This window comes from Ammospiza caudacuta, chromosome 2, assembly GCF_027887145.1.
Source record: "Ammospiza caudacuta isolate bAmmCau1 chromosome 2, bAmmCau1.pri, whole genome shotgun sequence".
NCBI classification, from domain to species: Eukaryota; Metazoa; Chordata; class Aves; order Passeriformes; family Passerellidae; genus Ammospiza; species Ammospiza caudacuta.
Window position 1 is genome coordinate 39,416,827 of NC_080594.1, and position 27,758 is coordinate 39,444,584.

The 27,758-nt window shown below is 37.7% G+C and overlaps 1 protein-coding gene across 1 annotated transcript in view; it reads left to right on the plus strand.

Moving 5' to 3' along the window:
* Positions 1–27,352, plus strand: part of TMEM135 (transmembrane protein 135) — a 156,985-nt gene extending 129,633 nt beyond the window's left edge. Inside the window, exons 7-15 of the mRNA XM_058824835.1 lie at positions 9,017–9,058; positions 10,317–10,463; positions 12,619–12,688; positions 16,571–16,738; positions 19,387–19,450; positions 20,141–20,217; positions 21,804–21,902; positions 23,337–23,404; positions 24,945–27,352. Of these exons, the coding sequence (XP_058680818.1) occupies positions 9,017–9,058; positions 10,317–10,463; positions 12,619–12,688; positions 16,571–16,738; positions 19,387–19,450; positions 20,141–20,217; positions 21,804–21,902; positions 23,337–23,404; positions 24,945–25,077 (868 nt within the window). The 3' untranslated portion in view covers positions 25,078–27,352. The remainder of the gene's footprint in view (positions 1–9,016; positions 9,059–10,316; positions 10,464–12,618; positions 12,689–16,570; positions 16,739–19,386; positions 19,451–20,140; positions 20,218–21,803; positions 21,903–23,336; positions 23,405–24,944) is intronic.
* The last annotated feature ends 406 nt before the right edge of the window (positions 27,353–27,758 follow it).

A 27,758-nucleotide genomic window follows, 5' to 3' on the forward strand; every position in this document is an offset into this window, starting at 1 on the left:
TTCCTAGTCGTGAGACCCCGTGCTACAAGGATTTTTTTTGATAAGCGTGTATTCATTGTTAGTCATGTCCTCATGATTGTCTTCCAGGTGCTTACAGGGTCTGTTTATGTACAGCCTTCCTCCTTAGGAAGCCAGCTGAATTGCAGTTTTGTCTAATTCCTCCTTTCCCAGACAGTACCATAGTTAGTGATTAGCACTGTCTTTTCTAAAAATAACCAAACATCCCACAGTTATGGAGCTTTCTCACTATTGAGGTCGCTTTGGTGGCTCACAATCAGTCTGTACCTGGCCTTCTCTAGGATTGCCAGGAACATGCAGATTATGTTGCATACTTTGTAGCTGACAAAAGCAGATGTGGTATATTTACAAAGTGAAATAATTGCGGGAGGTTCTACTGATCTCCTAAACGATACCAACAGCCTTTACTTCCCAGCAATTGTTATTGGTTGATTATTTTCATAAATACCATGTTCTTGCTTAAATTAGTTAACTGCAGCAACTATTCAGTGTAAAACAATTAATTTTATTTTTCTTCATATTTTGGAGGGAATCTTTTGTTTTATCTAGATGATTATATACATTCTTGGTATGGAGTTAATTTTTTTCTTAAAAATTGTTTTTTCAAAAAAATCAAAATTGGAAGCAATTACAGATGTTCAGAAGCCACATTTATGTGATTATTAGAAGAAGAAAGAACATGCATTGTCCATCACAGAAATGACACGTCCTCCCTCTGACTGTGACCTGTAGGCTTGGGCTTTGTGTCAGCTCACTCCAGGTCCAATAACCAGTCTCTCAAGTTGGTTTTTTTGGATTTTTTTTGGTGATGCAACTTTCTATTCTAAATACTGCGCCTGGATATTCAGCACTAAAAATACAGTCTAATTGACCAGCACTGTAGTAATTTAAAATAAAACTGTTATGTTAGAGTAAAATGTGGTCTCTTGCTGAAGTATAAGCCAGCAAGGGAGTTACTCAGGAGTGGATTTCTGTGGTTGCACTGAAATTTTGTTTTCAAAATAGTGTTTTCTTGAGGCTGTGCGCAAACACTTTATTCACTATGTGGTTCTTCCAGAACAGATTTTACATTTTAATTTCATTTCAAGACATCCAACGGTACTTACAAGCATCAGAGGCAAATACCACAACATTCATCTTGGAGATAAGGGTCAGTGGGTGAATCTGCAAGGGACAGTCATCATCACAAAGAAATAGAAGTTGAATTTCAACAAACTTTGCAACATAGTCATTTAGTTTGTGTGTAACAACCAGCTGATGTTGTCCTAATGCTTATGGCTAAATACTTGTAATAATCTTGATGATTTTGGCAGCATTCTGCATTATATGGAATTAAAAATATTTCTAAATAATAGAGTGAAGATCTCAATTCAAGTTAATGTGTTGAAAACAACTCACTGATCTTCGCTTTTTATTCTAGCTCAGCAATGGCCTGAGCACATTCAGAATGATTGCTAATTTCTTTAAAATATTTTTATAGCTTTTCATTTCATTATAAATTTATCCTGATGATATATGTTATTAAATGTCAGAGATAGGATTAATAAATGTAAAAATATAAATGGATTTTCTTCTTTTAATAACATTTTCCCCAAATTGAAACAAAACAAACAGCCAAACCTTTCCCTCAAATCCAATTTTGGGATCATTTGGGAAAATCAAGTGTTGTATCCATTTCTCTTGAATGCATGAATTAATCAATCAATGAGAGAGGTTTAGCTTGCTGAAATTTTGAATCATTTGCAAAGACCATTAAGTATGTTTACAAAAAACAGTTCCAGCAAATTTAGCCTCTTATTTTTTCTTTTTCTTTTTTTCCATTTGCAAAGAGCCATAAGAAAAAGCCAGAGGAAAATTTGGCAGTAGATAAATTTAGCACAATTCTCCTTCTAAGATAGAATCACTGCAGGTGCCACTATTATTTAATAATGAGCAAAACCCGTTGTGGGTTTAAGGATTATTTGTTTTGTAATCCTGTAACAGCGTGTCCCTTTAGTGACTGACTCATTGTTCTGACAACAATGAGATGGCATCAGTGCAGCCCTGGCTCCAGAGGTGGACGTGGCTTTCAACACGTGTCGAGGTACATTTCTCTGTGTCCTCATGCCTCTGGAGACAAGACTTCCCATCTTCATGTCTCCAGGGGTTTTTTCCATTTCCTATTTTTGTTCTGTGCCTGATTTGGAGAGAGTGTTTGGGTTTTGCTTTAACAGAAGGTTGCTGTATTTTGTTAAAACACTTGTAAGAAAAAGGTCAAAATTGAATAGTGGAAAAATTTCGTCACTTTGCAAAATTCAACAAATCAATTGAATTAAGCAGATAAATTCTTAACTTCATTGTTCAGTCAGCTTTTTTAATTGCTTAGAGAGCTTTATTCAGCTCTGAAGTCCTCAGCACAGGAAAGACATGTACCTGTTGGTGCAGGTTCAGAGGAGGCCACAAAGATGATCAGAGGGCTGGGACACCTTTCCTGTGATGAGCTGAATTGGGGTTGTTCAGCCTGGAGAAGAGAGGGCTCCTGGGAGACCTTAGAGCACCTTCCAGTATCTAAAGGGGATTTATGAGAAAGGAGGGGACAGACTTTTTAATAGAACCTGTAGTGACGGGGCAAGAATTGATGGTTTTAAAATAAAAGGGTAGAGTTAGACTGGATATAAGAAAGAAATGTTTTATTATAAGGGTAGTGAGACACTGGCAGAAGTTTCCCAGGGAGGTGGTAGATGTCCCATCGCTGAAAACATTGAAAGCCAGCCTGAGTGGGGCTCTGAGGAACCTGATCCAGTGGAGGGTGTCCTTACCCTTGCCAGGGATGTTGGACTAGAGGATCTGTAAAGGTACCTTCACCCCATACTGTTCTGTGGTTCTGTGTTGGCTTCTTCTATTAGCTGTGTGAGGCAGGGACTTTGATTAAGGATTTTGGGATGGAAACGTGGCCATCTGAATGATTCGGTTGTGGCTCCTGAGCCCACAGTGCAGCATTGTTGGTACAAAAAGATATGGACTATCTGCATCCAGCTAAAATAACAAAAATTTTTTGTCATTTACAAGATCTTTTAAGAGAAATTTGACCCACTGGAATTGCAGTTACTTGCACATTTCAGAAAGTGCTAACCTCTGAAGAAATGAGAGTGTTGTAAGTAGTAGGATAATTAGCATCACTAGAAATCTGATTTCAATTCGACAATAACACAGAAAACTTGATTAACAATCAGATGTGAAGTTGATTGATAGCAGCTTTGGTTTTCAACTCTGACTCCAGTATTGTAATTTAACTTCAATATAAACAGCTTTCTTTTTAATTGCAGTGTCACATTCTTCACAGAATTGCAGTATTTTTGTTTTAAAATGTAATTCCCTGGATTTACATGAGAGCTTAATGGAACCATAGGTCACTGTTGACTACATGATTTGTCATTTCCATGCATCTTTTCTTTCCAAGTATTGGAAATGATACATTCAACCTGGGTCAAGAAAAAAATAATGTACATCCTCCTTGGTGGTTATCTCGTCCTTCTCCTTGAATGTTGTCTCTATATACTGTTTCTTTGTTCATTTACTTTTTTATAAAATATGATTTTATATTCACTGCATGTAATTTTTGCAAAACCATGGCCTTTTCAAAAGATCGTTTTATTCTTCAGGCGCAACTAAAAGAAATGCCATGGATACATTTTTTAGTGTTTTAGTTAAACATGCAGAAGTTAGCTATCTGATTTGGAAGCGCAAGTTATGAGACTTCTGACTGAATTTTGATCCTGGTTACATTTGCACATTTAAAAGTTTGAAGTATAATTTTTATAAACTACAACTCCTCTGATTTCAGTTGTTTCTAATGGGATTTCTGACATGTTTTACAAAAGTTGCATGTTTTCCATGGGGTAGGAGATTAGGTTTTTGGCTTATAATTGCACTTTATATTTTTTTCACAGTTCTGGCTTGAATAGGTAAGAGCCATGTGTAAAAATAGAAAGAAAATATATGTTCAATCTATAAAAGCAGAAATTCAGACGAGATAATCTGGGTATGAATATTTTTTTCCCATAAATTTACTTCTGGATTTCCTCAGTGCAATTTTTCTTAAGAAAGAGAAATGCGCTTTCGAGAATAACGTTTGAAGGACAGCTGGGGGGAAATGTGTAAGAGCAGCTCAACTTGTAGGAAGAAATGGCAAAAGAGAAGATAGAAAAGGAAGAAGAGAAATAAATACAGAATGCATCTTAGAAAAATGGCACCTGTTGCTGTTGACTTTTAACACTGGGGAGAGGATGAGGAATGAAGTATTTAACATCATGGAGTCCAGCTGAAAAACAGAAACCTCTCTAAGCAACTTAAAACAGAAAATGGATTATCCTCTAGAGATCAACATAGGTTACAAAATACCATAGATAGCCTTTAATTCCTAAAAGCAAGGGATTTAATAGCAAGAGGTAGAGCTGGCATGTTCAGACACTGTCGCATTTCATCAGGATGATCTTCACTTCTCCATAAAGAAGACACCTTAACATGGAAACGTGGTCCCCCTGACCAGGCAGAGGTGCTGCAGTAAAATGCTAACACATGTCCTGTGCTTGAAGTACTTCCTTCCCACGTGGCCATAATGAGAGCTCTGCATGTAGGAGTTTCTAATTTACTCTTACCCTAAAGGATACCGTAAGCACTGTGGGGATGTTGTTAAACACGGCATGTTGTTACTACTGTGAGCTGCTTTCTGCTTACCAGTTCCGTGGGTGACAAGTGATGTTCCTTCAGAAGGTTTCTTGTGCACTGTATATTTAGAGGAAATCTTGAGAAGAGCTATGACAAGACATACTAATAAAAAACCCCAAAACAGACGTACTAATAAAAACCCCCAAAATATAATTGCTGGCATCCGGGCTTGCAGTTCAGTGTGGGAATTTCTTCCCACAGGATGGAGGGAGAGTTAACTCATGTATAGCACCTCTATACATATACAAACATAATTACAGTTAGTTCATGTCTTGTTGGAAGTATAGTTTGTATCAAGCCTTGGCTCTATTCCACTTTTGCTGTTTTCTTTATGAAAAAATAAATGTGTGTGGCCGAATGTTAAATTTATCTTATAAATATGCACGATTAAAATCAACCCTATTTGCTCATGTGCCAGAATAGTCCCAGCAGGGGAATTTTGAGAATCCAAATTTATTGCTTTGGCTCCTTGATTCTTCTGCTCCTTTGGCTCCAACCAAACACAAGCTCTGGCCAAACAAAAGCTGGAATGGAGTAGAGCATTTCTGCTGTGTGATCAGGTCCATGGTGCCAGCAGGGACAGCTGGCAAAGTCACTGCCACTCTTGGCTTTGTACCAGGGACAGTCCCCATCTGATGGGAGAATGTAGCCAAATTATGCACCATTTGAATTACTGCTTGCTGGGCAGGAAACAGTGTTGCCCTCCTGCAGAATGGGATTTGGTCCCTGGGACATTCAGGGTGGTGGGAAACATAGAGCAGTAGAATGTTTTGGTTTAGAAGGAACCTTAATGATTGTCATGGGCCGGGACACCTTCCTCTAGATGGGGTTGTTCAAAGACCCATCCAAGCTGGCCTTGAACGCTGCCAGGAATGGGGCATCCACAGTTTTTCTGGGCAACCTGTGCCTCATCACCCTCAGAGTGAAGAGTTTCTTCCTAATACCTAATCTAAACATGCTCCCTCAGTTTAAAGCCTGTCCTCCTTGTCCTGTCACTAGATGCCCTTGCAGAAGGGTAGGTGAGCTACAGCGAGTCCCTCTGATGCCATACAACTCTGCAAGTTCAATAGTACCCTAAAAAAACCCCTTACAATTCACTATTTAGATTTTTCCCCTCTCAGGGTGTCTGCAGTGCTGGGCACATATGATGTATTGTGCTAGGCTCATTTGAAGCTTGAGTAGTTCGTTGGGGTCAGCAGCAGAGTGCAGGCTTTTTCACCCCTTGAGCAATGAAGCATTGAGTAAAAGTTATTATAACCAATTAGTGGTGGCATTATTATTACCAATTAGTGGCTGCATGAAGCAAATCATTACTCTAAGTTCAGTTATTAGCAGCCAGGTGTTTGTGAAACGTGCCATGTGCAGCCAGTGTTGTACCTCAGCAGTCACTGTTGAGGCCAGTCACTGAATTTGTGATGTCTTTGTAAGGGGGTTGTCACAATCTCCCCCCAAAAAATGTGTGCTTGAAGTCAGTGTGTAGGGCTTTTATGGTTGCTGCCAGTGTTGTGTACCTAGTCAGTGAATAAAAAAGGTCATTTCAATCTCTAGACCAGCATTCTGAAACCTTAAATATAGTGAATTCATTATCCATGATGTAAAACAAAAAATTAGAATTACAGCTTTGTTGTTGGTTGCCTCTTCATTCGTAAGAGCAAAATGGCCATGCCAGAGAAGGGGAGTTACAGTACAAATTACTCTTGACTGCAAGTATTGTTTCTCTCGGACTCCTGTTTATAAAACTCTTAATAAACAATTTTCCCACACACCCATTAGTTTTGCAGAATGGTTTTACAGGAGACAGTTTAGACAGCAAGCAACACTAATTATATTTTATTTAAAAGCTTAATTGCACTTTTTACTTTTTTAAAATTAAATAGGAAGTTAAGGAGGAAAAAATTCTAATTGTGTCTTTAGTGTCACTTCCTTACTGAACTACATATTTAACTTTGATGTATTTTTCAGGGAGATTCATAGCTGTAGATCCAAATAAACAAAACAGCAACAAAAAAAAAAAAAAAAAAAGAAAAGTAAGCATAGCTAATAAATTCCAATACACTAAATACTTTCTGAATTGAATTGACTTTTTTGTGTAATTAGAATAGGCATTAGAAATATTTTTTGTTTCTTGGAGGAAGAAATTAGGGGGTTGGAGTGCTGTTTTCTCTTTTGGTGGTTCAGATGTCTTCTGATTTACAATATTAATGAAGAAAGGATTTGACATTTTCTTTGAGGTCAGTTTAAAGGAAATGAGTTGTAGGATAGCATCCATCAGGGTGCTTCAAGCACAGCTGGGCAGGGACATCTGGTGGTGCAGTAAAGGAATCATTGAAGACTTGCAACTGGAAGTGAGTTACATTGGAATAATTAAGGAGAAAACATAATTATGACCATACTGTGATTACTTTTCTGTTCTGATATTATTCTAGAAACACTTATGTGCATGTTTAGATTGCAGTCTGTGTATGGTTTTAATTTACTGGAAAAGTAGAAACTAAAGCCCTATTCATGAGCTGGCAGCTTGCAGGCATAATGTGTTGGACACCCTTCACTCAAAGGGCATTTAACATACAGTCAGCTGCAGGTTTAAAATCGAACTTAGAAAACTGGACTGTGGTACTGTGGATGAAGTGGAGTATATATTAAACCTGTGCATTTGGACTCTGGACTTCTGCCAGTGATTCACTGTATTCTCTGGGCTAAGCTGATTTTTTCAGTCCATCATTTAGTTTTCAACCCATCTTTGAGTCCATCATTCTGTAAAAGTGCTGTAATAGTGTTTCAGCTTCTGAATTGTATGTATGTGTAAAGAATCACAATTAAAATTACTACATGTCTTTGGTTTCAAAGTTCTATGTTAGTTGAAGATACAATGAGCAATTTTATTTTTATGTATTTGCCTTGAACCCCTCTACATCATAAATATGTGACCAGTATTTTAACTGCAGTCATCTTAAAAGACAAACTCTTTGCAATGATTTTTTTTTGGTGCTGTATGTAACTGTGTTCATGCTGACAAAACCAAGTCCTTGGAATCATATGTATTGAAGGTCGTAACCTTGGAAAGAATTTGGAAAGGAGTGTTTAGTGCTGTGATGTCTTACCAGCTCTGCACCAGGCACTCCCCTGCCAGGACAAAGCAAGACTTTCTTCATTTGTGAACATCTTTGATTTGATGTTTTTCCTGCTGTTTGGGTGTATCCAACCATTGGTAGTACATGTTGGCCCATGCATGGAATCTTTTGGGAGGTGGTGTCACCTGCTCTTGAAGGGTGTGTGGGCACTTCCAGGGATAATGTGGTCTCTGCAGGTGGAAGGCAAAGGGTTGTCATCAGCTGCTTCTTTTCACAAACCTTTTGTAACTGCTCTCCTGCCTTCCCTTAGAGTAGGTATGCTCTTGAAATGGTGGTGCTGCTAAGTTACTAGTTTGTGCTTTGTGTACTGTGTCAGGAATGCATTTTTACCATCATGTATTCCCCATACAATTCAAAAAAGAAAAGGAGAGAAAACACAAATATCTCCTCTCTCCTATGCTATCAACATGGTTTTTCAGGAGAAATCAGTAGCAGCTGCAAGCTACAGCTCCTTTCATTGTATCTTGGACAGAAAAAAAAGTCAATAACCAAAATCTTCCACAGCCAAATATGGGCTCCTTGCTGTGGTCGTTCTTCAAAAAAGGAACCCTGTAGTTGGTAAGAACAGATATATATTATATATATATACATACTATCAAGCTCAGAATCACAGCAACCACTGACTGTATAATTAAAAAACTGGGACTTTCAGATTAAGAGTCTTCTTAAAGTAAGAAGCTGTAGAGATCAGCACTTTGCAAAGTACAACAGTTTATCTCAAAGTCAGAGAAATTCCCTGCAGCTTTTCACAAGAAGGGTGGGTGTTTTCGTTGAGATCCAACCCTCCTTTCTCTCCTTGCAGTAAAACATCTGTTTTGTTAAACTCATCATGACTACTTTTCCATAAAGCAACAGTTCTTTGTCATCTTGCATTGTTGCCCTAGTTGTTCTGTTACCATCCTTCAAAAATTTCTCCACTCTTGGTTTGGATAAAAAAGAGAAGCACTGGCATTTGATGCTGTGTCCTTTGTTTCAGAGATGTCCCAAGGCTGTGGTGGCAACTGGGAATCAAGGATAACCACAGAGTTGTTGCAAACGTGCTGGTTTTTGTTAATGAAAAGCTGGTGTTCCTCCACAGCCCTTCTTTGCCATATGTAATCTGTAACACTTTATATTGCCAGTAGCCCATTATAGAGAAATCTTTTGGTTTTGTCTTTCAGGTGCAAAGATGGCTTGAAAGGATTTACATACTCTGCACTAAAGTAAGTAAAGTTTCTGTGACTATGTAAGACAAGATATTGAGGAATGATGCACAGTGGCAGCTGCATTGTAAGAAAAGATTATTCCTAAGAAAAATCATGCTGCTCTAAAATTTGTCCAACTTTTGGGTATACAACATATTTTGAAGAAGGCATAATCATAGAATCGTTTGGGTAAGAAAAGACTTCTAAGATCATCCAGTCCAACCTTTAACCCAACACTGCCAGGTCCACCACTAAACCATGTCCCCAAATGCCGCATCCACATGTCTTTTGTCCCCTCCAGGGACAGTGGCTCCATCACTTCCTTGGCAGCCTGTTCCAACGCTGGACAATCGTTTCAGTGAAGAAATTTTTCTAATATCCAATCTAAACCTCCTCTGGTGTAGCTTGAGGCAGTTTCCTCTTTGTGTGCTAGCAAGAGAGAAATCCCTTTGTACTTCTGACTGTTATTAAAGGAAACTCAGACATATGATTGCATGTTTTGGAAGGAGCACTTATCTTCTGTCTTTCTAAAAGTGGAATTCATGATAAGCAATATTTTCATGGAAGCAAATGGCTGCTGTGTTTTTACTTGGATCTTATTTGCTGCATAACATAATTACAAAGTTTTTACATCTTCTTTACCCTTGGCTAGAATGGCAAGACTGCCAAGGTACAGTGTAACTTGGATTCTAGTGCGTGATTTTAGGAAACATTTTGCCATTGTGTCCTCCTTTGCCATTGATATGCAGTAATTCTACATCTAAGATGAGCCAATATATTGACAATATCAGCTTCTGGGTGAAGAAAAGAAGGCTGAAGATGAGGCCAAGTGAAACAAAGTTGGTGATTTAAGTGGGAGCAAAAACATTTTGAAGATTCTGCAAAATTGATATTTTATAAAAATATTGTAGTAATTATCAACCTTTATGTAACTCCATTTTGCTGGAGAGAATTGAGATATTTCAAGTGCTTTTTTATATTCCTACTTAGTGCTCTTCCTTTGTCTGAGAGGCAGACTTCCCTGTTAATGTTTTTGGTTTTAATTTTAAAATATTCCCTGCATCAATTGTATCCTCTAGCTGAAGCATGTCTTTAAATATATGTCAGTGGATTGATCTTCTCTAAAGAAGTATGAGGTTTGGCAGCAGTATAAGATGGGTTTTTACAGACCTGGGAGTAACTTCAGTCTGATATAAGACTGAGAGGCTTATAAAGGACTTCATGTATTTCTTCGAGTTATGTAATTGCTTTGGTCTGTTTTGCTTTTTTCTTTCAGGTTCATTGTAGGGAAAGAAGAAATCCCCACCCATTCTTTTTCACCTGAAGCAGCATTTTCAAAAACAGATAGAAAAATCAAGCATAGTGAAAAAGTATCACAGCCAATGAACATACTGGCACTAACAAAAAAGCTCATGGACAAAGTGTGAGTAAAAAAACCCAAAAGAAAAAAAAAAATTGAATCATTGTTATATAGAGTGCTTTAATTTCTGTTATGTTGTATTTTACAACGTTTTGTAATGCTTCTGCTTTACATTTCAGCGTTTTTTATTTCATTTTTACTAGGTAGTTAATAGTGGCAGATGACGAACTCTGGTGAAAGCAAAACTTGAAGAACTGTATGACCTTGCAACATGCAGTTGTCTAACAAGGGAGAACAAACTCAGCCCATGATGAGTGCAGGATGGTGTTGCTTTTTCTGCAGTTTTCAGCAAAATCAGTTCATGGCATAGTTCTGCTGAAACGAGTGGTACTATGAAGGAGAAAAATTACACAGCAGCAGATCTTACTTATGTCACCATAAGTGACTGTAACATAGTCTTTTGGGGGACCTACATCCCTGTTTTGCATAAAGGAGAACTACCTAAAAGAGAACTACCTAAAACTACCCAGTACGTGGGCTGCCTCTGCTGTCTGGGGATAGGAAATTGCAAAGCAGAGTCTAAAACTGTTTTACACGAGGTCGGATCTAGACATGTGAAGTTAGGCAAGGTGGGTGTCCCCCTATCTACAGGATCCAATTCACTGTCTTTTATGAGCTTAAAGAAGGGAGAGCAGTGAGCTTTTCAGTCTGATATGTTCAGACTGAACATATGACTTACTTCTGCTATGACTGATTGCTCTGCTTCAGGCACACTGGATACCACAGGGAGTCATTCATTTACAGGGAAGATGGAGTAAAAAATGGGTTGGGGGTACATTCACATGACACCTATGAATCTTCACTTCTGCTGACCTCTTCCAGAGCAGTTTTATGACCAAATCTCTGCCTGCTCTCAGGCAGGAGGGAGTCCTCCACGTGCACTGTGTACTCAAAGTAGTGGCTTATTTTGCTTGCTCAGATGATGAACAAACATGAATTGATGCCCATCACATGGTGACTTCCTATGATTTGCTGTGGGTTTTAGTTGAAAAAGATGAGGGAAGTCATCAGTGGTTTTTCAGGCATGACTGTATTAGACAGCAAAAGTCCTACAAGGAAAAGACACCTCCAGCCATAATCAAATGCTTTTACCTGAATTGCTTATGCCTGTTTTGTCTTAAATACCCGTGACTCAGTTTGCTAGAGATAGTTCATTGCTCTTCTGTTGTTGGTTAAATACAAGGATTGAAGATGGAGAAGAGCAATGTTTTAGGGTTTTGAAACTCCCAACTCAGACATTCAGCAAACTTTCAATATGGAGTTTTTATGCTCCCACTGGTTTCTCCTCCATATGGTTCTTTTCAATATAATTGAGTCTAAATGCTTGTAACCTGAGCACATTCTCATTACAATTTTGCTACATAAACTGACCTCACAGATGATTTATGGCCATTAGACTTTATAGTACACGATTCAAAACTTCCAAGATATTTGACATAGTATATAAGTTGTGTAATTTATTTTACATTAAATCTTAAATACTTGGATATAGCAAAATATAATGTTCAGACCCAGTATGAATTACTTATTTTAATTCTACATAATGCAGGGCTAGAAACTGTACAATCCACACATCCCACCAGCCCAAGCCAGTTTGTTTTAAACACTCAAGGTCAAATTCTCAGTCCAAAGGAAGAGCTACATAAAAATCTACACTGCAGAAGAAATAGCCCAAAAGTGAGAGACTTGTAATTGAGAGAAGTCTCACAGGGTATGCATTAGTGTGATCTGTATTGGCTTTCAGTGACCCTTACAGTGGTGTGAAAGATGAAAGGGCACAGGCAACAGATGCTTGCTCAAATATCCTTCCAGAACCATGGAGCAGAGACAAACCAGGAGAGGTCACATCACTTCTTCTTGTTGACCATGGCAGAAAATTTGTTCTTTAATTTAGCATTTTATGTGTAGCATGGCAAGAGGTTGGATCCAAATAAGTAAGTGTGCAGACACATTTTCTTGGTGTACAACTAAAGTATTGTTAGTTTTTATTGTCCTTTTATGGCATCATAAAAGTTCACAGTGCCCTTCAGTGGATAATGGGGAGAATGAGTGCTGGGCAAATAGCACTTTATGTATTTTTAGGCAAGAAAAATGTATGAAGTCTCCTGTTGCTGAAAACAGCTACGAGTTAATACGTGTTTCATTATGCTTTTTGCAGGTGCAAACATGGCCCAAGGCATAGATGCTGTAAACACTATGGAGATAATTGCATCTCATACTGTATTAAAGTAAGTGCAGAAAATGTTGGATTGACAAACTCTGGCAAAGAAGGGGTAAAAGTCAGGAAAAGCATATGCTTAGGAAGTGAGCAATGAGCCTGTTACTCATTCTTTTCTATTGAAAATGTGACAAGCCAGAAAACAGATTTTCTCAATTTAGGACGGGGCGGTGGTGGGGTTAAAGTTCTCTGGTCTTTCAGATTAGCTGTAGTGAATGAGTAACATAAAATGTGTGGGAAAAAACAGCCTAGCAAGCAAGGAACTTGTTTAACTATGTGATGCACTTCACGGCTGAGCCCACTTGTGAGTCCCCCTAAATAAAGCACCTGGAATGTGCTGCTGTGGCAGGCAGCCCCGGTTCCCGTGCAGCTGCACGGCTCTGGAACGTCGCTGCTGGGCACTGGGTGCACCCCTCCAGTCATTTATTTTAAGGGCTTGGGGTAATGAGAGATTGGTCACAGTTGCTACGCCCAGGAAGGGCTGTTTATCTCTGGTGATAGAATTCATCCTCCATTATTAATGTGATCACTGCATTTTTTTCAGAGAATTGCTGTGCAGAAATTTGTATTAGCTGGCGTTGGGTTGGCACAGGTGGTACCACCTGCTATGCCTGTTTTGGGAGTTGGTAAGGCTCCAGAAGATCTCAACCCCTTAACAGTTGACCTGGTTTTATATATGGAGCAGCAAAAATGTGTTTGAGTATCTTCAGATGCTTTTAATGCATATTACTTTAAAAAATAACTTTTTAAAATGTTAAAGGAATCCGAGGATGGGGAGGAAGGTGGATGTTCAGGAATACACATCCTTTTCACTTATTGATTGAGCATAATTTTGTTTTGTTTTATATATCCTTAAATAGAATGAGGGAAGGAAAAAGCCTAACTGATAATAAAGCTGAGTAAAAACTTGACCTGACAAAAAGTAAATTTTAAAAATAAATTTTTATAAGGCTGTTCTCTCTTTAGACAAGACAGTTGTGCATTTGAAATATATTTCATTCTTGGACTTGTCCTCTTTAGGATTTTGGTGTAAATTATTCTTGACTACAATAACCTAGTGAGGAAGTTACTGCTCAAGTGGCAGTCAGATCCTCTAATTTTCTGACTGTTTTGTGACTTTTTACTTAAATTAAAACATGAGTGGAAAAAAATTATGTATTTATATTTTTAAAGATCCAAAATTCTCAAAGTTCAGTTCTGTGACTGTTCCTGGAGTTGATCAGTAACAACTGTCAGCTGACATCATTTGAGCATGTTTTTACAATTCCTTTTCTGTAATGGAGCTGTCAAACCTGATAACGATGTGATAAGCTGCTTATTGCCAAAACTTTCCCTCAGTTTTCCCTTACCCTTGAACAAGTTTTCTTCTCATTAATACATCTGTGCTTTAACTGCCATTTGCATGCTCTTCTTCTCCTGCTTCACATTTAAATGCACATTAGCTCATTGACAGCCTCATGGCTTTTACATGATGTAACATTCAGTAGTGCCATATCACCTGAGTTCATTGACTTCCCTTCAAACTTTAAATACTTGAAATGCTTTGTTCTTGTAAGTGTCTGAAAAGAGCTGTGACAGAAGCAGTGGAACAATATTTTTCCTCTCTAGGATTTTGCTTGTTGACAGTGAGGAGCCATTAGCCACAGTAGAAGTCCAGTTGTCTGTTTCTTCTGCTGGTGCTGCAGACAGGACCAGATAACTCTCCAAATTCACTGGTGACTAAGGTGGCCTCAAAGAAGGTTGTAGGATCATGCAATGGTTTGAGTTGGAAGGGACCTTAAAGCATTCCAGCCCCCCTGCTATGGGCAAGGACACCTTCCACTACACCAGGTTACTCAAAGCCCCTTCCAACCTGACCTTGAGCAGTTCCAGGAATTGGATATCCATGACTTCTCTGAGATTATTTTCTATGATTGTAGTCTCAAAGTTCTGTCTTTTGAAGGAACGTGGGGTACTATATACCCAGAATAAACATTGAATATCTTAATTAATTGATTTTAACTATCTTAACTAATTCCTCATATATTGCAACAGGTTGACTGAATTTATGGTATGTTTCTGAACTCTGTTTATATGCACATGTACTTTTCTGAATTTGAGTTTTAGCAAGTATCTTGAATGTATTAAGAAATTTGTTTCTCAAAAGCAGAAAGGTTTATTCAACAAATTCTGGAGATATGTCATTACACTGTGCTACCAATTCTGGCTGATCTGACCTCCAACTCAAAATCTCTGTGGAGAAATGGCTCTTAGAGTTTTCTTTGCTCACTTGTGTTTATTACAGTGCCCTGCATATGCTCTGCTGTGTACTACATCCATTCTTATTGGATGTCTTTTTATGGAAGATAAAGGTTACAATACTGTACATGGATTATAAGATATAATGCTTCCTGTGACTGTGAAAAAACACCTGTAGGTGTGATATGATTCCACCTGGTTGTAGTAATGAGCTAAATAGAGAGATTTTGCACAATACTTGGTATTTCATGGGCATCAACACTAAACCTCAGTCCTGTGGTTCAGCGCTTCTAATTTGGCTACTAATAGGAATAAAATCAGGCATGTGTTGAGTGTTTAACCAGTTGTAATTTAAATGTTTCTTCACCCCACTGAAGTCACCTTTGCTTGGTAAAAACATTAAACACACCATTCTGTTGTTTCTTGTTTTGGGCTTTGTTCCTCACAAAGGTTTAGGACATTTTCTTATTTTTTTATAATGGCATGAAGGAATGGAATTTTTTCAATCAAAAAAATGCTGTTGTATCATTGGATGATTTTATTATTTTCTTCCACTTGGTTCTCATAAACGACTTCTTGAGTAGCAGGAAGAGTACTTCAGGAAGAGTTTATTACTGGATGTTTAACCACAATAAAATTTTATGATCTTTATGATGCATTATAAAGTCCTTTAGGAGGCAAAAATGGTTTGAGCTTCTGAGTCTGAAAGGTTGCTCAGTCAAACCCTCTGCCAGATTTCCTTGTCACTGGAATTGTGTCCCTGTAATTGAATAAAGTGCCTGCCTTATTTGCAGGTGAGTGCAGAAATAGTTTTCACATAAAGAATCTTCCAGACAAAAACTAGGTAAAATTTATTCAGAATTATTTTAAAAGGTTCACCTTAAAGGTTAAGAATAATGGTAGGAAGTTTGGAGGAAGTTAGAAGAAACCGGGGAGAATAATTTGGAAAAAAAATTGAGTGTGGTTTTGTGTCATGTTAAAAACAAAACCAGATCCCTATCCAAGGTGGAATAGTAAGTAAATTCTTTGGAACCCATTTTATCCCTTCTCAGTAGCTCTGCATATGAAGTCCCTTCCAGTTTCTCCCTTTCTCTTGCTGGAGGCATCCTACAACCTCATGTTTGGCTGAGGAAAAGTCCGTGAGCGTGTGCCCAGCCACCAGGGTTAACTTCTAATTCTCACGCTTTCTGAAATTTATTTTTGGTGGACTCTTTCCTCCTTACTGTTTTCTTGAGACATTTGAGTAGAGAAGTGTTCATTTTTTTCCACTGCATTGCTTTCCTCTATAAACCCATTTGTGGTTAAAAGCTGGTCAGTAACCTAGAAATGAAGTCATCAGGATTATTTCAAATGACAGAATTTTGGAGTAGAATAGAAGGCTTTTTCTTGAGACCTTTCAGAAATTCCCAGAAATTAAAGAAGAGTCAATTGTCTGTGATTTTACTGCATTTGCTGTTTTACAGGGTAACTGGGAAAAAGAAAACTCTTGAGTTAGAAGGTGTGGGTAGAATACATTTATGTGTTTTACATATTACCTTCAGAGTGGGTTTTAAACTATTTGATGTCAAAAATAAAACCTTCTGTAGAAGCTTTGGCTTTTTCTTTTCCAGAATTTGTGGTTTCTTACCACAAGATCTCTATTTCTTTTCTCTAGGGCTTCATTAGGATGTTTAGCATTGGTTACCTGATCCAGTGTTGCCTTCGGATTCCTTCCACCTTCCGGCATCTGCTTACGCAGCCATCACGGCTACTTTCCCTCTTCTACAACAAGGAAAATTTCCAACTTGGAGCTTTTCTGGGATCTTTTGTCAGTATATACAAAGTAAGTTTATAGCATACAGAAATTACAAATGCACTGGTTTTTATTTCACTTTTCAGAATATCGCGAAGAGCTAAAAACTCAAGCTGTTTAATGGTACTGGTGCTGTTTCCTACAGCATGTTACTGACAAACTTTATACTATTGTAATAATCAAATTGTAAATAGAAAGCTGTTCTTCCATTCTGTGTGTTTTTTCTGTAATTGCTAAATAAACCTGATGGATTTTGCAGCTTTATTTCAAGATCAGGAGATAGAGAGTACTTCAGAGAAAGTGAATTCATATTTCAGAGGGATTTGCTTCTACACAAAAGCATTTTCATGCAGGCACAAGTAGTGACTGCAGTAGTGTCTGTGTTGCCAGAGAGAAGCCATGTACAGATTTTGTTGGATCACATATCTGAAATTCTTTCTTGACACTGAATAGCAGGAGACTGGAGAACATACAGCATGTAGCTGAGGAGATATTGCACTTACTGCTTGGAAGTGTATCCTTTCTACCCCATTATAAGATGACAGATTGTGAACTGATCTGCATTCATACAGCATTGTTGGAATGAATCAAATTATGTTTATTTATGCCAAAAGAGAATGTGGCAAAGCACCTGCCCTAATGCAGAATAGCACTTCAGCACAGTGCAGTGCTGAAGTGTCTTTTGCACTTTTGTTTTCTCATCACATGGCATTTTTCACCTGCCACTTTATTTGTTCTTCAAATTCAAGATCATGCTGTATTATTTCAGGTTAAATGTTATTTACCTAAAAATAAAAAAGAGGTCTTAAACGTAAGTAAAACAGCACTTCACTTGATTGGTAATTAAATCGAGACAATAATTTGTAGGTTACAGAGTCTAAATTTTTTGATAGCAAAGTGCTAATGAGCTGTTCAGAGTTTACTTGAAAATTAATTTTTTTCTTAAACTTTAAGAAAAAAGCCTTTAGAGAAGAAAAGAAATTAAATTGCAAAAGCTAAAATGATTTTGATGTGTTTAAAAGCTTCAATTGAGAAGTGCAATTCAGCCCAGTGGATACTCATAAAATGAGGGTGACATATTCTGACCTTTATTTATTATTTTTAAAGTATGTACTCAGCGCTGGTGAGGCCACACCTTGTGTCCTGTGTTCATTTCTGGGCCCCTCAGTACAAGAAGGACATTGAGGGGCTGGAGCGTGTCCAGAGAAGGGAAATGGAGCTGGGGAAGGGTCTGGAGCACAAGTCTGGTGAGGAACAGCTGAGGGAGCTGGGTGTTCAGCCTGGAGAAAAGGAGGATCAGGGGTGACCTTATCACTCTCTACAACTGCCTGGAAGGAGGCTGCAGCCAGGTGTAGGTCAGTCTCTTCTCCCAAGTAGCAAGCGACAGGACAAGAGGAATTGGCCTCAAGTTGACCAGGGAAGGTTTAGATTTGATAGTAGGAAATCTTCACTTAAAGGGTTGTCAGGCACTGCAACAGGATGTCCAAGGAAGTGGTGAAATTGCCATCTCTGGAAGTGTTCAGGTGTGTGGATTTGGCACTTGGGGATGTGGATTAGTGGTGGCTTGGTGGACACTAGGTTAACAGTTGGAATTGATCTTAAATGCCCTTTCCGGGCTAAATGATCCTCGAATTCTATGATCTACTATATGTTATTGTTTGCATTTCATAACTTACACAAATTTGGGTTGCATTTTATTTTTCTTTCAGTCTAAATAGGCGAGTAGGGCAGCAAAAATTCTAGTCACTCAAAAAAATTGGACCATGGCAAAAAAATTTATATGCTTGATGCATTTTGGATCCAAGGGATATGCAGTTCTACTTTTTTAGATTAATGTGTTTTCCTAGTTCCGGAATTTATTGGATGCATGAAAAAAATCTTTGGAGGTTTGGTATGTAGTTGAAAAAAACCTTTATCATGGGAAAGAGTCTAGCAGGTACAGCAAATGAGGATGATATGAATTCATGATTAGCTTTGGTATTAGATTGGAATTCAAATTAGATTAATCTAATTTGACTAATTAGATTAATTAGATTAATTTAATCTAACTCCAGTTTTGAAAGAAATGGCAGCAGTAAATTGTAAATTTAAGACACTGAAATGTTATGGGTACTATGTCCAAATCTCTGGACTTTAATATCACCAGTGCTTTTAAAAAGCTTGTTCTTCAGTTTTGTTGATTTCTTGTGTTTTTGTTGATGTAATTTAGTGTTTCTTGATGTGGTAAAGATTACCTAATCAGACCTAATGTGTCTCAGTAATGAAAGTTTCTACAGCTCTTAAGAAATTGCAATGGGATTTTACATTTCCCTTACAAGACTGAAAAAATGGGAAGGTTTGCCTACTCACTTATCAATTAAATTGCTTTTTATTCTAACAACCATACCAAGAAGAAGAAGAATACGTTATCCCTGGAAGTGTTCAAGGCCAGGCTGGATGGTGCTCTGAGCAACCTGGTGTAGTGGAAGGTGTCCCAGCCCATGGCAGGGGAGATGGAACGAGGTGATCTTTAAGGTCTCTTCCAACCCAAATCATTTTATGATTCTGTGATTATGGGTATTATCACACTACATTCTTTATTCATCCTGTGTGCTACATGACTAGCTTATAAGGAATACCTGCAGTCTGTGTGTTATAAGAAATAAGTAGGGCTAAGCTTGCATTCTGTTCACCTGCAGGGTACAAGTTGCTTCCTGCGCTGGGTCCGAAACCTTGATGATGAGCTTCATGCACTCGTAGCTGGTGAGTCCATGGAAAGTTTGTGTTGTATGTGTTGGGACTCTGCAAGTATTCCTCTTGTCTGTCCTCCCATTCCATTTTCAGACTTCTGTGATGAAAATAGGACTTTGTTCCTCTTCCTGTGTACATCAAGGTTGTGTCAAAGTGACAGCGATGTTTCAAGTAGTGTCAAGGAAAGAGTTGCAATTAAAATTGTAAGGCAAATTCAGTCAAATGTGGAGTTTATGGTCAGCTCCAAGGACAGTATATTACGGTGTGCATAAATATAAACTTGTCCTTTAATCTGCAGCTGTAGACATGTGAGATGAAAGTACTCACTCTTCCATATTTCACAGAATACACATTGAGCTCCACGGGGTCCAAAGAAAGATGATTTTACCATGAAATTTGTGTGGTGGTGAGGCCCTTCCCTCATGTGCATCTGTCACATGTTAGAACCACAGAGATCTCTCATCCCACAAAAACCAGAGAAATTTGACAGTGTGCTCCTGAGAACAGATTTGTTTCAGCTTTCTGAGACTTTCTCTTTTTAGTGCTACAAACCATATTTGGGCAGCAAAAAACCATCACTGAACTGTGCTGTCTGTAGCAGCAGAAATAAATAGTCCTGTGCAGTGTTTGTTGGACTGACACACAACAGTGACCTTAACAACGCAAACCACAACCTTAACAATGCTTTTCTAATTGTTACAGGGTGTCTAGCAGGAATTTCTATGATGTTTTACAAAAGTACAACTATCTCTATGTATCTGGTGTCTAAATTAGTAGAGGTAAGTTATTATCCTCCTAAAGGAGGTCTTCATTTCATCTATTTTTCAAGGCAGAAGAAAAGAAAGTGAATGTCAGAGGTTTTATCAGGCAATTCCAGTAAAATACAAAGTTGTATGGTGATGGTGTTTCACAACATGTGTGCCAAGAGGCAATGTTGCCGTGTGATCTCATGTCTTTCTTACTTTCTTTTCTTTGACTAATTTTAAATGTCCTTTATCCACTGGTCTTCATGTATATTCTCCACCAATTTTTTTTAATCTCCTGACAACCCTTTGCTTTGTAGTTTTTGCAGATTTTTAAAATCAGAAAGTTCCAAGAATGTCTATTCTGCCAGAAACATAAATCAGACCTAGTCTTTAATTGCAGATTTATTGCCAAAAGCTGCAGCTTAACTTCCTGCCTTTGTTCCCTTACTTTGGCATTCAACAGTCTAAGATAACTCAGAATAGCTTAGGTTTTGGTCTATAGCTGAAGTTGTTTGTCACTGTACTATGGCTCATTGAATTCCCAGCTTTGGAAGGAACTTTGTTCTAATTACTATTCTTCAGGCTTGAATTATTTCTCTGAACTTGCTAAAATTTGGAAATCAGGAAAAAAAAATTAGTTACAGAGTTTGGGTATGTTGATTATACTTTTCTAACCAGCATTTGATTTCTTACTGTGATTCTTCCAGAAAACTGAGACTTAGTCATGGTGAATTCCCCAACACTACTACTGCAATGAGTTGATAAGGTTCTTTCACTATGCATCATACCTGAATCACATATTTCTCCTGCAGAACTTGAAGGCCTTGTTCTCTAGTGATAATTATCCACGTCCATTACCAGAGCAGAATTAATTTTAGAGATCATAAAAAGAAGAAACTTTTTTTTTTGTTACACATAAAATGAAATATAAAAAGGGAAGATACTCTCTGTTTCTCCTCCTGGTTATCCTAGACCAAGCTCTGAAGGCAGTTGGTCTTATAAAGGCAAATCTGAGTTATCCATAACGACTTTTAGAACTCAAGTTGTAAAAAAACCCAGTATTATCTTGTATTGCTGATGCTTTTCTGGGGACTTTGAGACATCTTGGCTATGGTGAAATAAGAAAAGCGCTGTGTGTTCTTTCCTTTTTTTTTTTTTACTACTTTTATCATCTTATGCAAGCCAAGGGTAACTGACCAAAGAGGCGTGTGCTGCTTTGCAAGGTCAGGCTGTGCTCAGGAAAATAAACTGTACATGTTTTCTCAGAAAGTAAAGTATGTGATTTCAAGCTGTTTAAGAACAGTGAATATTCACTTTGTTGGAATAGTTATTGCATTGTTCTTTTGCTTTTTTAAAATGAAGAATCTAACAGAGCAAACTTTCCCCTTTTTATGTTTAGGTTCTATAAAACCCAAGCTGTTGCTAGTCCTGTTATGTGCAGTAATAGCTTCTTAGTAGATTGATCTTGTGCAACATCTGTAATCTGTTTTAATTAACATCACATTTGTGGGCATATAAAAAAAGATAAAGTTGATGTGGGTTTTTTTTAAAGGTAAAAGAAAAAAGTAAAAAGATACTTTGATTTTGTTGCATTCAACATTTTTTGTTTATTTTTATAGACTATATACTTCAAAGGCATTGAAGCAGGGAAGGTTCCCTATTTTCCTCATGCAGACAGCATCATCTATGCCATTTCTACATCGATATGCTTTCAGGCAGTAAGTATGTTCTCTAACACATGAAATGCTTTACATCAAATGTTGAATGAAAAGAGGAGCACAGGGAGATAGTTCTGTAGAAAAGATGGTGAGATGTAGTGATTCACAGCACCATGCTCCTGCGTCCTGATTTGAGTGTCACTGGGGGAAGGTCAATCCTAGGACTCGGTTTCTCCTTTGCTTACAGCTGAATACATTATACAAAACATTGAATTCTTTGGAAAGAATCTTAAAATGCACTCACCCGGAAGATGAACATTAATGTACGAACTTCCATGAGCATGTGAAAGGACAGTTTTTCAAGTAGGCAAACTGTATAATACAATATTTTATGTTTTTTTAAATCAACTGAAAGTTTCCACTCACTTAAATTAACATTGCCTAAAACAGTGAAAACCGTGAAGTGTTTCATTTGACACAAGCAGTAGTACCATTTTTTCTACTTCTCAAGTTAGCTACATGCCTTTAACCTCAGTCCTTTTATTGTCTGCATCAGCTAGAAAATCAACTTTTCAGTGCTACCCAAATAGCTCTACTATTCTACTACATCTCACCGTTTCTAGACCTTCTGCTGAAACATCCCTGCATGAACTACATATTCTCTGGACCTCGATAACTATTTATATTTTTTGTGCCCCCCAATAAAGAGAATATAAAATGACCCTAAAGCAATCTTCTGCACTCTTGTGCTTAACAGGATACACTCCTCCTCCTCATTCTTCCCATGTGCTTGGGAATAGTTCTAAGTCTAGTATCAAAGTGAATTGATATTTTGGTGCTTGGGATGTGCCTGAAGGTCTCCAAAATACTCCTGACAGGGACAACTGTGTGAGACTAACAGACAAAAAGTTCATATGAGAAAAGAAGAGTTTTTTGGTTACATAATAACTAATTGGAAAACTAATCTAAGACTAGAAACAAATTGCTAGGTTTAGCAGGAAGAAGGAAGGAGAAATTAGAGAAAGGATCTATGTATGCTGAGATGTTTGTTATTCTCTATATTTCTAAGTGACCCGGAAAAGTAATGGAATAGAGAGGAGACATGGATTTTGAATGTATGACATTATTTAGGATAATGTAGCATGAAATATAAATATGACTACAAGAAATGGTGGATCACAAAATGCAGAATGGATAGGGGATTAAGTAGGAGGTAAATTTGGCATCCACCAGTCCAGAGTCGCGCACATAGGAGTAATGATTGTTGTTGCCTTCTCTGCAATGAGATGTAAGTTAATTGTCATCACTGGTAAAATACTGTATTTTGGGAATATTTGTCTGTGCTGGTGGTGGTCATACAAGCATTGAATTCAGCAGAGAGCAGTAAAAATGAGTTCCATAACAATCCTTTTGCTGATTTTGGCTACCTAATGTAGCAGATGAAACTTTTGCCTGACACTGTCAGCTGGCTCTGATAGAATCCTCTCCTTGCAGGCTGTCATGGAAGTTCAGAACCTGAGACCTTCATACTGGAAATTTCTTTTACGATTAACAAGGGGCAGGTATGTACTCAGGGCTGTGTTCTGGCTTGTCTAAACCTGTCATTGATCACACTCAGCTTTCTGTGTCATTCACTGCCAGCAGCAGAGTGCTACAAGTACATGAGGGCTAATTTCCTGTGGATTTACTTTGCTTTTCAAATGGTTTCCAGTACCCTTGAAGTTCTTTGCTGCTGAAGTGACATTGCTGGGTTTAGTGTAATGACAGGAGCAAACTGCTCTAGTGAAGACTATCTAGCAGATGAGTATTTTACTTGAAGCCTTTTTAGCCCACCCTATGGAGGGTGGGATGCTTTCAAGTTCTATTGGAACATGAAGAATCCAGTAAATGACTGTTGAAGAAATCAGTATGTACAGTGATTAACAGCATGGTATTACTATGGGTTTAAAAGCATTACTGGAAATGTCTGAATATCTCATAAGAATACTTGAAAGTTTCAGTACTTTTTAATAGGTGTTTCAGTTGGGAAAGGGTTTTTTTTTTTTCTTGTAAAGCTAATGAAAAATTTTCACTGATCATAATCATGAATATACACTGTAATATAGTGGATGTTTTTCCTCTTTGCTGCAGGAATCTAAAAAACTTTCTTTTAAAATGAGATCTTGCTGTAACTGACTTACAAAAATACAGTTTAGTGAATTGTACACTGATATACTGGTGCAGTGTGTGGCAGGAACAAGGCATCCAAATCTTGATCAGTTTATGAATGGGGTTATAAAAAGTAATGTTTCTCGTGACAACGAGCTCTCCAGGCTGTAAAATTAGAAGTGAAATCAGAGGCTAGTCCCTGGAGCATGTTGAACCTACACTCCCCGTGGCACAGTACACACGAGGTGATTGAATACATTGCAAGATTTAGTGGGAAGCTTTCCTTGGGATGCCTGGAGGCAGTCCTTAGGCAACCTCTGAGGCCATACAAACATGATACAGGGAATGATGTCAGTACAGATGTCCAATTTTGGCTGCATTTTTTCATTTTGTACTAATCCTAAGCTTGCCTTAATTGAAGGAGAGGAAGGAGTACAAATTCTATTCTGCTTATTTATTTTATCTGAAGCAAATCCCTCTAATAGTAATTTTGACACTCTCTCCATAAAGGCAATTTCTTTTGATATTTCATACGCTTTTCATTCTATAGTTGTGAAGAACAACAAAATGGAAGTAGGTTGTAACACCCAGAAAATTGGCATCCAGACTTGGACAGGCAGGGCCACAGTTTGCTCTGGAGTGAGAGAGAACAGCAGTATATTTTGGTTTGACCTTTTTTTTGTGGAATTGAAAGTAAAAGGGGACCCTTCCTCTTTTTCATAAGTTGCATTTTTGAAGTACACTAACACAAACATTATTAGCCACATTTTTCAAATTTTTAAAAAAATTTTTATTGCCTGAGGTGAAAAACTTTCAATATCTGAACAGTGCAGGTTGAAGCCTATATGTCACAGATTTTGGTAAACTTTCGTGACATTAAATAATTTTATTTATTTTATTTTTTCATAAGTAAGTGAGTCATGCATTCATACTTTCTTGTCTTTTCTTTTTCAGGTTTGCTCTCATGAATAGGAAAGTTTTAGATGTGTTTGGTACTGAAGCATCTAAGAACTTCAAGGATTTCACACCTAAACTTGACCCAAGATACACAGTTGTGCCACCAGAGCTACCACTGGAGCTGTCTTGAACACGACAGTGTGGCTTGACATTGAATGTGATCAGCATTTTGTCCTGAAAAGTTAATTAACTTGACAGTCGTATGTATGGAGGAGGACTAGGGCTCCACTTCAGTATTACTTCAATGAGAAAAGCTTTTTACCAATCAGAAATACTGAAGCTTTGCAGGGAGGTGTGGCTTAGTGATTAAGCCCTTTCCATAAGCAGAAAACATTTCTGGATTGCTGTAGTTGGTTGACAATATGGTAGAATCCTGAATGAATTAAACAAATGAGTAATATATTTAGAGAAGTAAAACATAAATATGCTTCATAATTTCAAAAATTCCATAGTTCATACCAGTAGACTATTTCTTGGTAAAACTAAAAGTAATTCTTAATTTAGAAATGAAGACAATTGGCATAGTTTAGGTCCAGAATTTTACCTGATCTTAAAAAGATTGCAGTCTGGTGAAAATGCCTCCCTGGTTTTTCAAATTGCGTCAATGATTTGTCTCAAAAGAGCCACCACCCCCTCGTTAGTTAAAATTAGATTATTTTTTCACAGCTGTGGTTGCAAAATAAGGCATTCCTTAGGAAAAGAAAATGCATATTGATTCAGAAATCACATTCCAGGGCTGTAAATTCCTCTGATGACACAGATAACAGGCAAGGAAAACAAGAAGGCGGTTCCGCTGGCCTCTGTGCGCTGAGGAGCGGCGGGTGTGGTGGTCAGCATCTGCCAAGTGGAAAAGGACACAGCTGGCAGAGGAAGGAATGAAACATTCCAGCCTCTGAGATGGTGTTGGAAACAGCAGACAGTTACAAAAAAAAAAAAAAGCCAAGAACAAAACAAAACAAAGCAAAACACCCGCCCACCTCCCCCCTCCCCGGATAAAATATACTGAAGAAAAATGTTTATTTTTGAAAGGGTTTGACATTGTCACCTTAGATGGCATTAGGTTGTTTGTTGGGCTGCAGCACCAGCCAGCATTTCAAGCATTTCTTTGGAAGAGAACTGACCCGTGAGGTTAGGCTGTTGCAGAGAACAGTTTTGACAATCAGATTAATAGTCTGTTTTCCTTGTTATTGGTGAAGAGTGGTTTTCCACCAGGCTATCGGACTCACGACTGGCACAGTTACATTAAATTTTATGTGGTACTCAATGCAAATAACTACCTACACAAAGTCCATCTCATTTTTAGTGTACGTATTTCCACAGATTTGTGTTCTAAAGTGAAACCTTGACATGCTAATTGCCTTTTTTTTCCTTTGCTTTTTTGAGCTTTTTTAATTATAACCCATTCTGGTGGTGCTGAATGGTGTTCATTACCCTAGAAGTTAATGAGAAGATGAACTATATTCACATTCAACTGAAAAAACGGAAAAGAAGCGAGATGAGCCAGGGAAATTGCAGTAGGTTTACATGTATTTTAAAAACAAAAAAAACAAAAAAGAAGAAATCAGTGTTTTATTGGAAGTCTTTATCAGATAATATGAACCGGACTAATTAGTAGACTCTTTGTCTTGTAACACTGTAATCTTACCCCAGCCATAACCATATTTTAATTCCAATTAGCTGAATTTCTTACTATGGAATATACTATCAAATATAAATTTTTATCAAATTTATTGTCATGATAATTTTACAAATCTGTGCACAAAATCTGCTTCTTCGTCAGCTACATGAACAGTGATGTTTCGTCACTGTTACTAAAGGTGCTTCATCCTTTTAAACAGTGGTTGTCCAATTTAGTGTGACTAAAGTTCTACAAGCTAGTTTGTATCCAGTATTTTGTTGCTTGGAATTATATTCGAATTCCTCAAAAGGAAATAAAAGTTAATTGAACAAAAACTTTAAAAGGATTGTAAGAGATTTGTAGTGTTTTTCCACTGGAATATGGTCTGAAGTATTTGACCTTGTAAAGTCTGAGAAGTTATATATTTTCGGTGGTATATTAGAACTCACACAATATATTATGAATACTTTCTAGTGTAACAATATACCATTCTCAAACTTAAAGATATTTTATAGATGGGTTAAGTTTCTCCACTGGAATGACAATTGTGATTGTTTCTCTATTTGAGGGGTTTTTTTGGGAAAAAAAATCCAGGAACTACATCTCAGCAGCTAAATAACAGTTTTGTCTATGTTTCTTGCTTCCAAAATTCACAGTTGTTTCAAGTTATTTTCATGTAATATAAAGAGAAATTAAAAATTTTTAAATTATTTTTATTCAAATTGAATATATGTAAGAAAAAAAAAATAAAGTCCTAATGTTCTTCCCAATAATAAACAGTTGCTGCTTTAAAAAGTGACTTTTTTGGCCATGTGGTTAATAAGCTCTCTAGAGTTGTAAGTGAAATGAAGTCATAGGATCATACAATGGTTTGGGTTGGAAGGAAAGGCCATCTAGTTCCAAAGCTCCCTGCCGTGGGCAGGGACACCTTCCACTAGACCAGGTTGCTCAGAGCCATCCAACCTGGCCTTGCATGTTTCCAGGGATGGGGCATCCACCATCTCTCTGGGCAACCTGTGCCACTGCCTCACCACCCTCCTTGTAAAAAGCTTCTTTCTATATCTAATCCAATAGACTCTCCTTCAGTTTGTAGGCATTAGCCCTGGAAGTGATTCCTGGTGGTGAAGGAACGCCAGGAATGTGACCGTGCATTTAAATTTGTTGCAAAATAAAGTCTTAATGCAATGTCAGTG